Source organism: Aedes albopictus, chromosome 1 (genome assembly GCF_035046485.1).
Source record: "Aedes albopictus strain Foshan chromosome 1, AalbF5, whole genome shotgun sequence".
Lineage (NCBI taxonomy): Eukaryota > Metazoa > Arthropoda > Insecta > Diptera > Culicidae > Aedes > Aedes albopictus.
Genome location: NC_085136.1, coordinates 175,595,012 through 175,613,679, shown reverse-complemented (window position 1 = coordinate 175,613,679; position 18,668 = coordinate 175,595,012). Strand labels below are relative to the sequence as shown.

The window sequence follows — 18,668 nt, the reverse complement described above, 5'->3', positions numbered from 1 at the left end:
GCAACGTCAACTGGAGCCATACGAAGGAACAACGGTGGAGAGGAAGGAGCAGTAGGTGGCGAAACGAACGCCACGATTCCAGTGGGCGACGCTTCCAGGCAAGAAACCACACCACCACCAGTGACGTCTTTCTCCGGTGGACAAGGACGAGGATTGCTGTTCTCTAGTTCATTCCGAGCGCTAGACAACGAAGATGCAGGGGAGACACAGCCTAGACAACGAAACACCTCACCACCGCCTCCCTATCTTCCCCGGGAGCGAGAAACATGGAACCGGCCAGTCCCAGAAGCACAGTCACGAGAAGTTCAGGAGCTGCAAGCGAGAATAGCGGAAATGCAGGAAAGAGAACAGCGGACGCGTGAAGAAAACTATCGAATGCGAGAGGACCTGGAGCGGCTAATCCGGCGAGATCGACCAGCACCGGAACGAGCGGACGATCGCCGAATACAGAAGGCGGTGCACAACTGGCCTTTCAAATTTCGCGGCGAGAAGGACACAACATCACTCAACGTGTTCCTAGATCGCGTGGAGACATTCGCGAGGTCGGAAGGCATGAGCGATGCCACACTCCTGAGTTCGATCAAGCATCTACTCCAGGAGGACGCAATCGACTGGTACTCGCGAGCAACGTCGCAAAACCTGTTGCGCACTTGGGACCAGTTCAAGCGGGAGATCAGAAGGGAATTCCTGCCCAGCGGATACTCCCAAATTCTGCGTCTGGAAGCCAGCTTTCGATTTCAAGGAAGGGAGGAATCCTTTGCGAAGTTCTACCGAGACATCTCAGCGCTTTTCCGCTTCGTCGATCCACCAATTCCAGACGACGAAAAGTTCTTCCTGGTGAAGAAGAACATGAACGAGAACTACGCATCCATCGTCACAGCAGCGAGGCCTCGTTCACTGGAAGAAATGGTGGAAGTCTGCACCGGATACGACGAAACGAGAATGCTTCTGAACAGGCAGCGCAGGATTCCCATTCCGCACAGCGCGCTTCTTGAACCGAACTTCGCCACGCCAGTAACAGCAAGCAGACCACCACCAGTTCAGCATCACCAACAGCCACAGCGGTTCAACAGAGTTCACGCCGTGGAGGTAGAAGAAGGCGCATTCGAACACGAAGCAGCGGAGGAAGGACCAGAAGACAATTGGCAGCACAACATCGACGAACTGGTGGAGCAAGTCAACGCGTTGAAGTTGAACATTGAGCGGAGGTCTGCGAGGCCAAGCTTTGCCGCACGCGACGAAAGGCAGACAAGGCCAACGGATAGGTACAACCGGACAGAGGCTGACGTCCTGCGAGCAGCGCGGCAGTACACAAGAGAGACGCAAACGCCGGCACAGCAGCAGCGGCCGCAAACCGCATCGTACCAGACTCGGCTACCACAACAACAGCAAGAACAGCCGCAAAGAGCACAGGGCTGGCAGGCACGACAGTGGATGCCAAGTTCGGATCAGAGCGACAATAACCGAAGAAGCCAACGTCTGCTGTCAGAACCAGCTAGACAACGGGAAGATCGCCAAATACAACAGGAAGAAGCTCCGAACGGCCAACGAATAGCAATGCTTTGCTGGAACTGCGACGAGGAGGGTCACAGATTCATGGACTGTCCGAAGCTGCAAGCCATCCTATTCTGCTACCGTTGGGGAAGGAAAGGCTACTCGCTGCGCAGTTGCTTCACGTGCCGCATGGACGCGGTAAACTACCAAGCGGAGAACCAGCAGTAGAGGGGAGCAGCTCTCCGCAAAATCTCGGAGACCCCTCCGATATCCCGGAATTTCAAAACCTCAACTCGATCATAATCAACCCCGGTAGTGACAATCGACCGCACGCCGTCATATCAGTGTTGGGAAAGGAGTTGACAGCTTTGCTGAACAGTGGAGCGAACTGCTCTCTGCTAGGAGGAAGAAGAGTCGAACTGGCAGAGGAATGCGGATTGCAGAAAGGAACCGTCAGCGGCGGAATAAAGACGGCAGACGGCACGAGACACAGCATCGCAAACTTCGTCTATTTACCGATCGTGTACAACAACCGCAACGAAGTTCTTCCAGTGCTGTTGGTGCCTTCGATTCCAGACTGCATCATCCTGGGAATGAATTTCTGGGACAAATTCGGTGTAAAAGCGGTGTGTTGCACACTCGAAGCGAAGCAAGAAGATCAGATCAGCGAAGAACAGGAGATGAAGCAGCTCAGTCCGGAACAGCAGAGGCGCCTGGAGCAGGCGATTTAGAAGTTTCCGAAAGCGGTAGATGGAAGATTAGGACGCACGAAGCTGTACGAGCATCGAATCGATGTAGGGAATGCACCGCCCCGCAAACAACGGCATTACCTTATGTCGCCATACGTTCTGCAGGAGGTCAACAGAGAGATCGACCGGATGATTGCGCTGGACGTCATCGAGGAGGCGCAGTTCTCGCCATGGAACAACCCGCTGGTCGCCGTCAAGAAGAAGACTGGGCAGTATCGCGTCTGCTTGGACGCGCGTCACCTCAACTCCGTCATGGTGAACGAGGGATATCCGATTCCCCAGATAGCAGCGATCATCAACAACCTGCGAAGTAGGAAATACATCTCTTCGATCGATCTCAAGGATGCCTTCTGGCAGCTACCACTCCATCCAGGTTCGAGACAACTGACAGCCTTCACCGTTCCATCCAGAGGCCACTTCCAATTCAAAGTGGTGCCTTTCGGGCTGTGTACGGCAAGTCAAGCCCTAGCGAGACTTATGACCCATCTATTCGCCGATCTAGAACCGCTGGTTTTCCATTACCTGGACGACATCATCATCTGTTCCGAGACATTCGAAGAGCACATCGCTCTGCTCGAAGAAGTAGCCCGCCGGCTACGCCAAACGAATCTCACGATTTCATCGGAGAAGTCCAAGTTCTGCCGGAAGAGCATGGAGTACCTCGGCTACGTAATTGACGAGCAAGGTTGGCGTGTAGACGACGAGAAGATCCAAGCGATCGTACAATTCCCGACTCCAACAACGCGCAAAGAGGTGCAGCGATTTCTCGGTGTTTGCAACTGGTACCGACGCTTCATTGCCGGTTTCTCGCAGCTAGCAGCTCCACTAACAAACTTGACATCAGGCAAGACCAAGTTCCGGTGGAATCCGATCGCTGAAGAAGCGTTCCTCAAGCTAAAAGCAGCTCTGGTTTCGGCACCGGTGCTAGCGATGCCAGACTACAACAAACCGTTCGCAATTGCGTGAGATGCGAGCGACACAGCAATCGGAGCAGTGCTAACGCAGGAGATCAACGGCGAGGAACATCCCATCAGCTACTTCTCGCAGAAGTTGTCAGCGTCGGAGAGGAAGTACTCGGTCACGGAACGAGAGTGCCTCGCAGTGATCCGAGCGATCGAGAAGTTTAGAGGTTACGTGGAAGGAATCCGGTTCATTGTCCACTGTGATCATGCAGCACTCAGCTACCTGAAGTCGATGAAGAACCCGACGGCTTTGATGAGCCGGTGGCTGTTGCGTCTGAACGCGTTTGATTTGTAGATCCGGTACAGGAAGGGTTCCATCAACGTTGTTCCAGATGCGCTCTCGAGTCCTGGAGCCGTGGTACAGGAAGCTGGTGGACAGACTAAAGAGCGAAGGAGATAAGTTCCCGGACTTCCGCATAGCAAACGACAAGCTATTCAAGAACTGCCGTTGCAAGGACGAAGTGGGAGCAGTTTACCACAAGTTGAAGCAAGTCGTTCCGAAAGAAGAGAGGTTCCAGCTAATCCGAAGATTCCACGACGAACCGGCAGCAGCGCATCTTGGTTTCCACAAGACCTGGCACAAACTACAAGCCCACTACTACTGGCCACAGATGCAACAGGAGATTCACGATTACGTTATGAACTGTGCGACCTGCAATGCGTGCAAAGCACCGGGGAAAAGAATGATGCCGCAAATGGGAAACCCGAAGCCGGCGAAGACTCCTTGGGAGATGATATCGGTAGACTTTGTCGGTCCGCTCACACGTTCCAAGCAAGGAAACACAGTGCTGTTGGTAGTAGTCGACTGGGTCAGCAAATACGTAATTGTCAAGCCGATGCGGGCAGCAGATTCGCAGAAGATGGTGGAGTTCCTGGAAGAAGAAGTTTGCCCGAAGTTCTCTCGGCCGCGGCTGATACTGTCCGATAACGGGAAACAGTTCGAATCGATGGTGTTCAAGTCCTGGCTAGCGAAGAAGACAGCGTTCTACTGTCCGCAGGTCAATAACGCCGAACGCGTCAACCGCGTCGTAGTAACCTGCATCCGGGCATTGTTGGACGGCGATCATAGAGAGTGGGACGAAAAGCTACCGGCGATCACGGCGGCTATAAACGCTGCTCGGCACGAAGCGACGGGCGTTAGTCCACACGAAGCCAACTTTGGACGAAACCTGTTGTTGCACACGGATCTGTACACGCAGCAGGAGCTCAACACACCAGAAGACCCGAAGGTAGCGCAGGATCTACGACTCTCGGCGATTCGTCGAACCCAGAAGCTAATCATCGAGCGGATTAAGAACAGCCACCAGCGGGCGAAGCAGCGATACAACCTTCGCACAAGATCAGTTGCGTTCAAAGTCGGAGACCTGGTTTGGCGGCGATCGTTCGTACTCTCATCAAAGGCGGATCAAATCAACAGCAAGCTCGAGCCGAAATTCGTTCCGGCAGTTGTCAAGGAGATCATCGGGACGAACCTGTACGTGTTAGAACATGTTCTGAGCGGCAAGAAGGGAAGATACCACGCGAAGGACATCAAGGCGGACTAAACGAACATGTGCAAGCTATGCAAACAGGCGGTGCCTGTGAACGACGAAGCGAACGCTGAAGAAAACACCAGAAATGGGCATTATTACAGCGAACAGGAAGGCAGAGAAGCTTCAACCGGATTCTGCACTTCCGTTACACCGATTTGACGACTACATCTACTGGAATCTTCGTTCCCAGCAGCGAGATTCAGGGCTGTTCAAGCTATGTACACAGGCGGTGTTTGTCAACCACGAAGCAGCCAAGCCATCAAAAAACCAAACATTGGGAGATTTGATCACGAGAGCTGAGGGTGAGAAGCCGTCGCAATAGTGCTCCACCGCAGCAACACCGATTGTGAGTCGACAGCAAGGATTTCCGTACAGTCGTACGAGGTTCCACAATGTTAAAGCTATGTCCGCAGGCAATGCCTGTCAACCATGAGTACCACGCTCCAAAAACACGTAACAAGCGGGAAAATGGTAGAAAGTCAGGTGTGATGAGCAATAACTTCTTTACGACTACCTCTCCACCTCGACATATCAGTCAGCTTTGTAGTAGACCACGATCTTCGCCAGGAACAAAGAACGATTTGCGATTCCACCATCCGATCCGTCAGAAGGCCGAACAGTAGCAAGTGGAGAATCAATATGCGGTACCCAAACACTTCCATCGCGCCAGGAGGTGTACCGTGAGCCGTTCGCCAAGCGAGAGAAATGGCACCCTGTGATTCTGGAAACAGGACGCAGGTTTCTCGTCAAGGCACCAGATGTATTCTCTGATAGGAGGAGTGGAGACCCGGAGATCGACGACCAAACATCGGTTCGGCGCGGAGTCGAAGCTTACGGCCACTATCAGGCGCAGGGAGACAGCAACTGGAGAGCTTTGGGAGAGCAGAAGGATGTAGCGAGAAGCCTACAGCGGGCGCGGGAGATTGGAACCCCAAAAACCATCGTTGAGTAGGGTGGCTCCAAATACCAGAACACAGAGCACAGCAAGCACCAGCCTACAGCGGGCAAGGGAGATTGGGACCCTGAAAACAGCAGTGAGTAAGGAGGCTCCAAATACCAGGACGAAGACACGCCAAACACCAGGACGAATCGACAGCCTACTGAAGGCGAGGGAGACTGGGACCCTAAAAACAGCAGTGAGTAGGGAGGCTCCAGATACCATGTCAAAGAGCGCCGCAACCATCAGTCTACAGCGGGCAAGGGAGACTGGGACCCTGAAAACAGTAGTGAGTAGGGAGGCTCCAGATACCAGTACAGAGAGCACAGCAACCAACAGCCTAAAGTGGGCGAGGGAGACTGGGACCCTGAAAACCGTCGTGAGTAGGGAGGCTCCAGATACCAAACGAACAGAACATCGAGTGAAGCGCAACGACATCCAAGGAACCCTCACACCGAAACACCAAGTGGTCATGCCGTTTACCGATCGAGACAAATCGAGCCCATCATCAAGAATTCGACCATCCTCATTACACAGAGCTATGAGTGGCACTACTACGAAGAAACAAAATACGATCTCGGCAATCCAAGCACATCCACGACTGGATGGTGCACACGAACCCTCAAGTGTTTCCAGTCAATTCGAATGCGTGGCCAAGGGTTAAAGATCTGAGGGTCGTCATGAAATCTTCATCCCAAAAGTAACGCGACCAGGGGCGCGGTAAAACCCTATTTCCCGGGCTCATGACGATTTAGATTAGTAAATGTTTCTTTTCTCAGAATATGCACAAACCATAACAAACCAATTTTGTCCTTGTAGATAGTTTGTAAATATAGCTTCTTAATGTTTTGTGTGCGATTAAGCCTATTTTAGTCAATACAATAGGCTAGAATCCGATTTGAGTGTTTTGCCGTAGGATTCGTGGAAGCTGGACAAGGACATTGGTCAGAGACGATTTGTGAGGTCGAAGATTTTGCCAGGCGCAGCTGGCGTGAAGTTTAGTTTAGCATTAAGATTATGCAGTTTGGAGGATAGAGAAGATTTGGCAAGCGACCAAGGCTTGCGTATGAGTTTGGTTTTAGTTGAGGAAACGATGTAACTTGAGGTCTGCTCAAGAGTTAGGTTGACCGACTTGTCTCTGACCATCATCCTAGGAGGATGAGTAATGATTTTGTGAATTTTTCATAAATCGCTTGATCATCGATTTATGAAAAAATCTTCCGCTACGGTGGAGTTGTGTTACGTTTAAGTTTATTGGTATAAGAGAATATGTAGCTGAAATCAACATAGCATTTAAGCAAACAAAATAAACTCACAAACTTGGAAAATTCTTCTACGGCGAACCGCAGCTCGAGAACCCCTGCAATAATTTTTCGCTCTAAGTTCCATAGATCAGCAAGACAGCAGTAGCATCACGCGATCAGTTTAGAAAAACCAAATGCACATACACACAAGCGCTGCATTTCGGCGAAGCGGGGCGATGCAGAGCATCGCGACACCACGGATGGTCGGAGAGCGGTGAGAGAACGACGCCGCCGAGAACAGCAGCCAGTAAACTAGCAGCCTTCGGAAGGCACGGGAGATTGGGACCCCGAAAACCACCGTTAGTAGGGAGGCTCCAAAGACCATTGGGCAGAGCGCAGCGATCCGTCAGCCCACGTCAGGCAAGGGAGACTGGGACCCCGAAAACCATCGCGAGTAGGGAGGCTCCAGAGACCAGTATGCAGTTATACAGTAAACTTGCAGCCTTCGGAAGGCAAGGGAGACTGGGACCCTGAAAACAAGCGTGAGTAGGGAGGCTCCAGATACCAACAAAAGAGCGAGGAATAGGAGTGAGACAATCAGAACAGCAAGAGCAGATAGAAGTAGCGGTTCATTTTCCCATCGCGCCAGGGAATGGACTGCGCGCCGCTTGCGGAACAAGAAAACTCACATGCGGTAGACGAACAGAAGGCTGTAGACAACTCTTCAGTACGGCAGATCGTTTCCTGAATAGGAGGAGCTGAGGCCTCGGGTCGAGGGCCCAACAAGCCGGGTCGGCGGAGGTCGAAGCTTACGGCCACTATTCGGCGCAAGGGAGTAGCGACTGTGCAGTGCTACGGATGAGGAAAAGAAAGGAGATAACAGCGATTTCCGGCAATGCAGTAAGTCACCGAAAGATATACAAAAAAACGGCGAAGACAGAACTCCGACCACACCAACGAGCGGGGAAGACCAACCTGGAAAAGCGAAAAATAGAACTCCAAGGACCGAATTGCGACACTCAGATGCAACGCACGAATCCGCCTACTTCAGGCGAGGGAGCTCGGAACCCTGATGTGTCAGAGGGAGACTCCAATGCGGAAATACATCGAAACGACCAAACTCAATTCATCGTCAGTATTCCACAGCAATAGCACAATCAATCCATATCAGTTGTCTTTAGGGGGTCGTCATGAAATTCCTCTCGAAAGTAACGCGACCGGGGGCGCGGTAAAGCTCCTTACATGGGCTCATGGCGATTCTAGGGGAGCAAATGCCTCTTTTCTCTAGGCCAGATAACAAGATAAGACCAACCAAACTATCCTAATCAACATAGCTTTTCGTTTTATGTTTAATCCATTCTAGTTTAGCCAAATAACTATTTAGGATTAAGTTGTATGTCTGTCAAAGCGGCATACGAGTCATGAGAAGCAGGACGAAGATCATTGTCAGAGAAAATTTGCCAAAACCTAGTTGGCAGAACAAGAAATTGTCTAGAAGCAGCGGGAACGAGTAATTAAGATTTGTGGATTTGTGGATTTCAGAATTTGTGGATTTGTGAGTTGTGCGCTTTAAGCAGTGCTTAAAGTCAAGTAAGCTAGAGCTCGACTCTAGCGTTCTTTTGATAAGGCCCTCTCTGACCAACTTCTAAAGGAAGTTGTTAAGAGTTTTTCATGAGTCGACAATTCATCGGCTCATGAAAAACTCTGCCGCATTGGTGATGTTGTGTTACGTTTAAGCAATATTGAATGTTGTATTTATATTGAAATTCAAAATTACCATTAGCATAATTGAGACCCAATCGAATCGTAAATATAAATGTGAAAACCCCTGCGGTATGCCTTGTTACGCCACTGCCCACATAGCCACAAGCACTACGGCAACGTTCAAGCCCTATCGCTCCACCGCCGTATGTACACTACATACACAGCAGAACGCTACCAGCTAACATTGATCACATCACCGTCGGCGCGCCACCAGGCAAGCCTGCAGCAGATCGGGGAACATACATAAACGCGCCACGCGCGATTCTCTCGAGAGCTCTCTCTGGAGTAGCAGGCCATTACGATCGGTTTAATGAAGCCGCATGATTGCGTTATCACACATACCATCAGGACGGAGGGGAAAAACACCAGCCCGGTCGAGCCAGCTCTAGTTCAGCCACGACAGTCCCCACAGATCACTCGATCGCGTCGTATGCGAGCAAAGAAGCACTGGACACCACTCGCGATTCGTGCAGAGGAACGTTGTCACACCGACTTGAGATTGCCGTCCCAAAGTGGTACAATTACCGACGCCACCGAGAACTCTACGACGGGATCTTGCGAGACGTCGAGAAACACCGGATTCTGTAAGGCTCGCCGGTCTAAAGAAGGCAACATGAAGTGACCACTAAATTTCGTTTCTAGAAACATCGTAGCCATTGTTCATCGGAGGGTTGGTTCACCCGAGCGACGCTCAAACGGAGAATCATTTGGCTGGCGAGACAGAAGGACAGCTAAGCGGTGAGTTTCATGTTCTGAAAAATGATGGTAACATTGATGCTGAGTTTTGACCGCAATAGGTTCCATTCGGCACATCCGAGCATTCCTCACGGGCGTTCGACAGCGTGGTGCGAGCAGCATTCTAGACGCCACGGAGGAGAGGACGGCAGGGTAAGTCACTTTGTGTTGAGTTGGTGACAAAAGAAAGCTAACAATGCGCTCCTCATTTCTGCCGTCGCTGCATGCGAAGAGAATTCTGGGCCACTGACGAACACACACGCACACATTGAAAACCTCTTCATAGGGTGAGTAGTGCAACACTATGGCAAGAAAGCATCTATTAAACTGTCGCGCGACAGGGTTTTTTTTGTGTGTATTACAGTGGTACGCGCAACACAACATGGTGACACCCCAACGATTGACTGGGTGCGAGTGTAGGCGACAACGCGGACGACGTCGAGCGTCGTGACTGTGGGGAGACTCGGTTTCGAACGGACGGGTGCGTCACTAGGAGGGGCGCCGAAGGGTCAGGCACCCACGGAAATCCGCTACGGAAGCCGGTCATCAGCGAGGCGGCGTGAATGAGGATTGCAGCGGCCACGAACTATTTGTGAGACGAGTGAGGCTGTCCTGCACGACGGTCGACGTGTGATTTTGAGGAGTGAACCGCCGCACCGTAGAGCACGCTCGTACGCCGCATCGGTGACTGCGCCCCATCGAGCGCTGGCGTCGAATTGGCTGATTACTTCGGGCCGTCCCGTGGCACCAGGATGCAGTGTCCCTGGCAGTGGCAACGCTCCGTAACGAAGGTCTGTGAGTATACCTGACTCCTTAGAAATAAGCGCTTGGGAACTGTTTGTTAAGCGAAGGCAAGATAGGAGATAGGGCAAGGTCTAGGGGATCGATTTATGTGAGGGGACAATTGGGCCTATAATATACGGACTTAATATGATTCGATTGGTGTTATTTTGATTTGTTGGTGCACATGCCTTAGTGTAAGGGTTACTTTTCACCCCTCTTGTGAGCTAGCGGGGAAACAGTAGGTTTCCAAACTTTTAGGTGCGCGACCCCCTTTTAGCAGCAGTCGTACTTTTCGCGACCCCCCATAGAAATTCCCTCATTTGCTGTATGTTACAGTAAAATATTTGACTGACCCTCACGACCCCCGTGGATGAAGACCAGCGACCCCCCTTGGGGGTCGCGACCCACAGTTTGGGAATCCATGTCCTAGAGGGTTTCTGTTTTCGGCAAAGTTTTCGGGACCGATTGATACTACACTTTCACGTCTCCGGTTTTGGTCTAGATCTGCTGTAAATGATCTAGATAAGTTTTATTTTCGATATGACTCCGGAATTCTCGATATGCATCCTAGAACCATCCAATGGAAAAAGTTCACTGGATTGGTTAGTACAAAAATTTCACGATTTCGATTTTGATCTAGATATAATTGAAGAAAATAAGTTATTTTTCTATATGATTATCTAGAATTCTTTATATGCAAAGGGTTGTAATTTTGCACAAATTCAGCACTAAATTGGTTGGTACCATACTTCTGTGTCTCAAATTTTTATATAAATCTGAAGTATTTGATCTAGATCAATTTTTTTTTTCAATACGATACTGTGAGGCTCTAAACATGCATCCTGAAAGTTCTGAGTCTTCAGAGAAGTGCAGAGAAGTGTCAGATCATCATAGCAGGATGCGCATACGTGGTTGATAGCAAGAGCTTTTTGAGTTGCATGTTTTCGATGTATAATTAAATTGATCGGTGGAACTACGGCACTTGGCTAGAACATGTTTGGTAAAATAAATGGATGTGTGATTACAGTGGAAATTCTGCGGTTGTGTTGCGTTTTTCGTACATTGGTTCTTCAATGGCGGACATGCTTGTAATGCATTCAAGGGTTGATAATGACAATAAAGATGATAAAAGTAGTCAATTCAAGATTCTTTCAATGAATGGCTGAGTATGTGTAGACTAGACTAAATAGCCTAAACTAGAATCTTCACTGTTTTGAATATGCATCCCTTTTAGATGAACACATGGCACTACACTTTTACTTCTTGAATTGTGGATTGTTCTGATGGCACTGATCTAGAAGGTTTTCATAATTTGAAATGTCTTATCAATGCTCTTGTAGGTTTATAGTTTTGGCAAAGTTGCTAGGATTGACTGGTCTCTCTCTCTCTTCTTGGCGTAACGTCCTCATTGGGACAAAGCCTGCTTCTCAGCTTAGTGTTCTATGAGCACTTCCACAGTTATTAACTGAGAGCTTCCTCTGCCAATGACCATTTTGCATGCGTATATCGTGTGGCAGGAACGAAGATACTCTATGCCCAAGGAAGTCAAGGAAATTTCCTTTACGAAAAGATCCTGGACCGACCGGGAATCGAACCCGTCACCCTCAGCATGGTCATGCTGAATACCCGTGCGTTTACCGCCTCGGCTGTATGGGCCCTATAATTGACTGGTACACGCTATGTCTGAACCAGCAGATTATAAAAATTGCATGTACATCGGGTTTCTTTCCATAAAACATCAGTATTCAAGCTATATTTTCATTTGCAGAAGGTTTCAAAATATTCTATCGGGGAAATTTTGATTTTTCCATCTTTTTGACCGTTTTTCATACAAGTTTGCTTGAAATCCTCATTTTCGGTTAATTTCTCTCCCATACAAAATGTATGGAAAAATTTTCACCGATAGAATATTTTAAATCCTTCTGCAAATGAAAATATAGCTTGAATACTGATGTTTTATGGAAAGAAACCCGATGTACATTCAATTTTTATAATCTGCTGGTTCAGACAGCGTGTGGTAACATGTGTAAGTCTTTTGATTTAGATTAGCTATGATTCAATTTTATATTTCTGTTTGTCTCTCTAGTGCTCTAGTGTTCACTAGGGCTCCGGATGTGCTTTCTGAATGATTTCTCTGGCCTTGATTAGCTGTGACTGATCTAGATATTTGTTTTTCTTTTGTAATGACTCCCTAGTGCAGCAGCCTCCAGGTTTTCATCCATTTATTATGCAACGCCAAAATATCAATTTTTGAAATTCATGACAAAAAAAAAAGTTTTTATATCCTCTTTACTAAGAAGATTCTGCAAAAATAAATTTAAAATAAAAACTCGTCACTACGTACACGAAACTACAAATCAACCCAAATGTAGTTTTTCCGACGCAATCTCACACCTTCCTGGAATTACTCAAAAATGCTTCAAACGACAATAGCCTTTGCTTGATCGCGGAAAAAAAAAATCACCCGGTGGTAAATTATTTTCACCCATGTAGAGAATTTTAGATACTAATTTACTGCCGTAATTCTGCAAAGTGACGTAAGCGACATTGATAGCTTTGGCCCATTTTTTGGTTACTATGCATAAAACTCTTGCTTATCCTTTAAGTTTCTTTCCATAGATGATAGATTACGACTAGATCTTGCATTCTAATACAGCGGGCATAATACAGTATTATTTTTACACCAGATATTATATATCATATACCAAAAATTATCGTCATTTTGAATGGCGCTTGCGTCACTTTGCAGAATTACGGCAGTTTAGAAAAACAATACTTATCAAGTTAAATTACAGCAGATCTAGATCGAAACCGATGAGGTAAAAGTGAAGTACTAAACAACACAGAGAACTTTGCAACGCTCTAAAATGCATAGATAGAACTCCAGAAAGTCATGTAGAAAACTAAAACTTATCTGGATAAATTACAGCAGATCTAGGTCAAAACCACTGATGAAAACACGAAGTAATAACACTAGTTTACAAAATAAAACGAAAGTCGGGAACTTCTGTCAACGACCAAAATTTTTGAAGCATAATTTAGCGCTGATTTCGAAGCCGTGCTTCAAAAAAATTAAAGTAGAACAGTTTTTGAGTTTTAGCTCAATATCGAGTTTTACAACTTTTAAAAATATGGAATTTAATAAAATTTAAATATCTTGCGTTTTGTTCAACCAATTTCAAATCTTTTTCCATAAATTAAAAGCTGAATATAATAGGGTAATTGTTCCCATCGTTGCGGTAGTACCTATTGTTGCGGTAATGGCAATTGAGCACTTTTTCGACTGAAATGTTACCAAAAGGTATTTTTAATAGATGTATGGTGCTTAAATTATGAGATTGCACCATTTGTTTGCTTAAGATTTGCCCAAAAACCTATTTTAAAAAAAATATTTTCATAAATGTGTTTGCTGCTGTGTTCCTATTGTTGCGGTAGTGTTCCTAATGTTGCGGTATCCCATATGATTTCAATGGGATACCGCAACAATAGGAACAAAATACCGCAACATTAGGAACACATTCCGCAACATTAGGAACACAATGATCTTTCAGATAAAAACGAATAAAATGCTCATAACAACATCAAAGTGGCAATATTTCGTTATTTTCCCGTAGATTAAGGATGGATTTTATTATTTTCAATTCAATCCATGTAAAAAGTTTGCTTGGGGCGATACAATTGTGGTTTAAACATGAACCCAGCGCTTAACTCCTCCATGATCGGATCAATTACCCTACCATTCGATCATCTGAATGCAGGTTTTGCGTCAGATTGATGAAATTCAAGATACTGACGTGTTTTGGGGACGATCTTCTTAAATTTTAGCAAATTTTCCAAAAATATATGAAGAAATGTATTTTTTTTAATAAGAAAAAAACAATTTAAAAATTCTTTCTCAACGTTCATTTGACATATTATGTGTAGGCGAGATACAGGAAAAAAATCAGTTCAATCGGAGCATTGATTACGGAGAATGAGATATATGAAGTGAGCGACTTTGCTTAAAAATAGAACAAAAATCGATTTCAAATCATCAACCTTGTATGGAAAGTCGAAAAAATTTCCTCTCTACTGTATTTTTTTTCCTTCGCGTTTCCGAACTCAGGGCATGATTCTTCACCAAAAACAATCATCAGCTTACCGAGTTCAAAAATGCTGTAAACTAGTGTAATCAATCCAAAGAACTTTGCCGAAGACTGCAACTTTATAGGATGCCTATCGAGGATTCTAGAGAATCAATAAAACTTATCTAGATCAATTACAGCAGATCTAGATTAAAACTGAAGACGTCAAAGTGAAGTACTGACCAATCCAAAGAACTTTGCCGAAGACTGCAACCTTCCAGAATGCATATCGAGTATTCTAGAGAGCCATAGAAATAATTAAACTTATCTAGATCAGTTACAGCAGATCTAGATCAATATAGAATACGTGAAAGTGTAGTACAAATCAATATAAAACACTTTGCTGAAGACTCGAACCTTCTAGGATGCTTATCAAGAGCACTAGAATACTTGTCGGTCGGGAGCCGTGATCATTTGTAGCTAGGGATGTTCAAGATAGCTACGCAAATAGTTTACTACCTCTACAGTATGCCTTTTTGCTAAGTATACCGATTTCTAGTCATTTTTCGTGGTCACTCTTAAAATTTGGAACGCTAATCAATAACGAGGTTTTTTTTTAAATGTTCCTTACTCACGCTAGTCTGGGGGAAAAATGAACATCCCTAGAAAAATATTTTTTACAGAACACAAAAGTAGAAGAGTTGGGTAGAAAAAAAAATTTTGAATCGGACCACAGACGGCTGAGAACGAGCTGCTCAAAGTAAAAGTTCCAACTTTTTTCTGATCACGGTATTCCACGTGAGTTTTTTTTTTTTTTATCACGGTATTTGGAGTGTTAATAAGATACTCGTCACCACATCCCCCTTTCGCGTTGTGCGTAAGGACTTGGGTCATGCCTTCTCCGGACCAACATGTTGGCAATACAGTGGTACAAATTCGTTTAAACGCACTCGATTTTTGAACGATAAATTTTGCTCAAAGGTCATCCGTATTTTATTGGTATATATTTTGATAAACAATCACGTTATACAATATCTGCAAGAGTAACAAAGAATTCGTTTAAACGCACTTTTTTCGTTTTTTACATAATTGTTATTGACTAACTATTTCACAATTTTTTATATCAATATGCATTTTTACAAGTACTATCGCTAGTGATACTCAGAGCGCTATTATCAAAAATTTTAATATACAGCAACATAAAGAAAATGTTTTGAGAAGTAGGTGCGTTTAAATGAATTTGTACCACTGTAGACGTGTGCGCCGCCGCGCCGCGCCGCCGTCGCCGACGATTTTTCCACGCCGCCACCGCCAGTTAAATTGACCCGGCGCGCCGCTGTTCATATTTTCCACGCCACCGAACAAAATTTCCCACGCCGATGAGAAAACGACAAAGATTTTTTTCTCACCAACATTTTACGAACCGCATATTTAAACCTGATAGCAAAAAAAGTGATAATTTTTAAACAATTTCTAATGTTTTTTCTTGTGCATATTAGGCGTATTTTTCTGAAGTTCTTGTAAATCTTTTGTAACATTTAAATGTGATTTACTTTAGTGATTTCTTACAGCAATACTTCGAAGATCTTCATTAATTCTATTTTAAGTACTAAGTGAGTCTCTTTTGTAAACTATAACGAATTACCCACAAAATTCTTGGCGGTATTCTAATTAGGTTTACAAACATATCCTCCTACATATTATTTGTATATCTCTTGGAAAATTTTCATGGCAATTTTCGAATAACAGTCTTGAAGGCATATATTCCATGCAATCTTCAGAAATTCCCCCAGAGGACCCTCCAGAAATTTTACCATGAATTCTTCTAAAAATACTCCATGCTTAAGAAAACTCCTCCATGGATTATTTCAGAATTTCTCCGGGAATTCTTTCAGAAAACCATCCATGGATTCCTGACATTCTAACAGCGTTTTGGTTTTAGAAAATAAAGATTCCAGAATTCCTTCAGAAATTTCTCCAAGGATTCTTAAAAAAATCCGAATGTTCCTTCAGAATTTTTTTAGAGATGCTTTAAGATCCTGCATAAATTGGGTTTTTAAATTTAGAATAATGTTTAGATGTTTGTATTTTATACGAAAGAGTACCTTTTCTGAACCACTATGATTTTTTTCAGATTTTTAGAACTTTATTTTGGTATCTAAAATCAATTTCAAAGAGATTTTTTGAAATCACCTTTTGACAGCTGGACAACTGTTTGACAGCTCCGCCCAGTACAAAATGCGACAAGGGGTGATTCAACAAATCGCTCCCATACAAACTGCTAACTGAATTTTAAATAGTTTCCCAGACACAAAAAATTCATGAGAATTTGGATTTCGGCTCAGTTTGGCATGCAGATTCAGAATATGGAATTATCTCAACACCGCTAAAGAAGCCAATTGTCCAAAGAATTTCTATGCAGAACCACTGAAATGGCTCCATAAATAAGGTCATGCAAAAATCTCCATTTTCAACACACCCTCCCTTCTATGGCACACTTTTAGTATAGGTCATGGTACCGTAAAATGGGGTGTTAAGAACTCATGGGGTGTTAAGGGATTCATCTTCACACACTACTTTGAAAAATCGCTAAACCGTATAAAAATAGATTTACTTATTCCAAATTCGCTTCAAATGTGTGTTGGAAATAAAGGCATACTATAAGGATTACCACTCATGAAAATACGTTTTTAACTGGACACTAGACATCAAAAATAGAACGACATTGCTTTTTCTCAATTTCGCTACCATTGAAACATTCATTTGTGAGGTCAGAAATATTATTGGGAAAAAATATGTGAGTAATCGTAAGGTGTTCTACAACTCATTTTTAACGAAACTAGGGTAAAATATTTGTTGTAACTAATGTGGTTTTCGAACACCAACAATTTTTGTGAAAAAAAAATTAATTTCATAAACTTGTGGGGTGTTAGGGGATTGAATTTCTCATACAACTTTTTTATCTGTATCATGATGTTTTGAGGCGATTTATTCATTGTATAACAGTTACTATTCTGAATGACGTATTACGGATTTCATTTTGGGTCATAGACATCCCAACAGTTGCTATGGATGATAAATTCAACTAATACAATATCATCAATACAATCTTGAGAAACAAGTGTTAGATTGATACATATAATTAGAAAAACGGTCAAAGGTTTATTACTCAATGCCGTAGTAGTCCCCTCTTTACAGAAATTTGTGGTCTTTAGGTGTATATTTTCGTTTTAACGAAGATTTTCCGTCTGTTTTATAAGTTAAATATTATTAATGGTTGACGCGAACGTGACAGTTTTTTGAAAATGTGGAATATGCTCACTTGATCCAAATATTATGTAAAACATACTGCCACTAACTCTTGCAAAAGAAAGTATTTTTTCTATTCTGTATTAACGAGATTTTCAGCCCAAGACTAGTTCATCTCGGGACCCACGCTTTACTTCCCTTCCGAGGGAAGAACTCACATTTTGCGAGTTTGTCGGGAGTGAAATTCGATCCCAGGTCCTCGGCGTGATAGTCAAGTGTTCTAACCATCACACCAGGTCCGCTCCATAGAAAATATTGATGAAGATGATTCATTGCCGCTAAAATATCTATAATACGAGCTATCAGCGATGCTCCAAGTAGAAATATCAGCATTGAATACACCGTTAACATCCAGGGTCATCTAATGATGCTTAGATGACCCATTTTAATATAAATAAGTTTTAAAGTGATCAAAAAACTGTAAATACACATCCTTAGTTTACAACCTGTTGGTCAGTCTGAACTATTCAATTTGATTACTCTAAATTGTAACTATGTATGAATAATGTGTTCGTTAAAAACTGAAGCCACTCAGGTACAATTGACGGTATTTTTTCGTATTTCGAGACTTTAATAAAAAAAAGTCATATAAAAATGTAGATGACAATGAAACTGTCCCTGCACCTTCAGGACTATTATAATCTTTTTCGGTGATGTTCAAGAAATATTACAGTCACTGTTTACAATTAATCAATTTTTATCTTTCTTTGAAATATAAGAACTTTATCATTCATTCCCTTAAATTCCCTTGAATTCCTTAATACCCCATTTTCATATTTTCCAAAAATTTGCACATTTTGTTAAATATCTCCAACTTCTCCAAAAAATCGTCGAATTTTGTAATCTATACGCGTAGCAGGCAGCAAGACAATGATCGGACTGCTTTTTCTGAAAGTTTTAAGAAGTAGAACCCATGAATTAATGAGGACGAAAAAATTTTCCGTCCCTTAACACCCCATTTTACGGTATTTCGGCTTTCAGTCCAAGAAAAGCGTTGATTTTCTAATCTCACCGTCAACGCTTTTCTTGGTTGAAAGCAGAAATCCCACGAGAAATATGTCAACTTTTCCGTCGAACCTCTACAAGTTTTTGTAT

General features: G+C 44.4%; 1 protein-coding gene across 1 annotated transcript in view; it reads right to left on the bottom strand.

Annotated features, from left to right (window-relative positions):
* Positions 1–7,642: 7,642 nt before the first annotated feature.
* LOC134289907 (uncharacterized) overlaps positions 7,643–18,668 on the bottom strand; it is a 36,939-nt gene continuing 25,913 nt past the window's right edge. The window contains exon 3 of the mRNA XM_062856629.1: positions 7,643–7,770. Coding sequence (XP_062712613.1) covers positions 7,643–7,770 — 128 coding nt within the window. The remainder of the gene's footprint in view (positions 7,771–18,668) is intronic.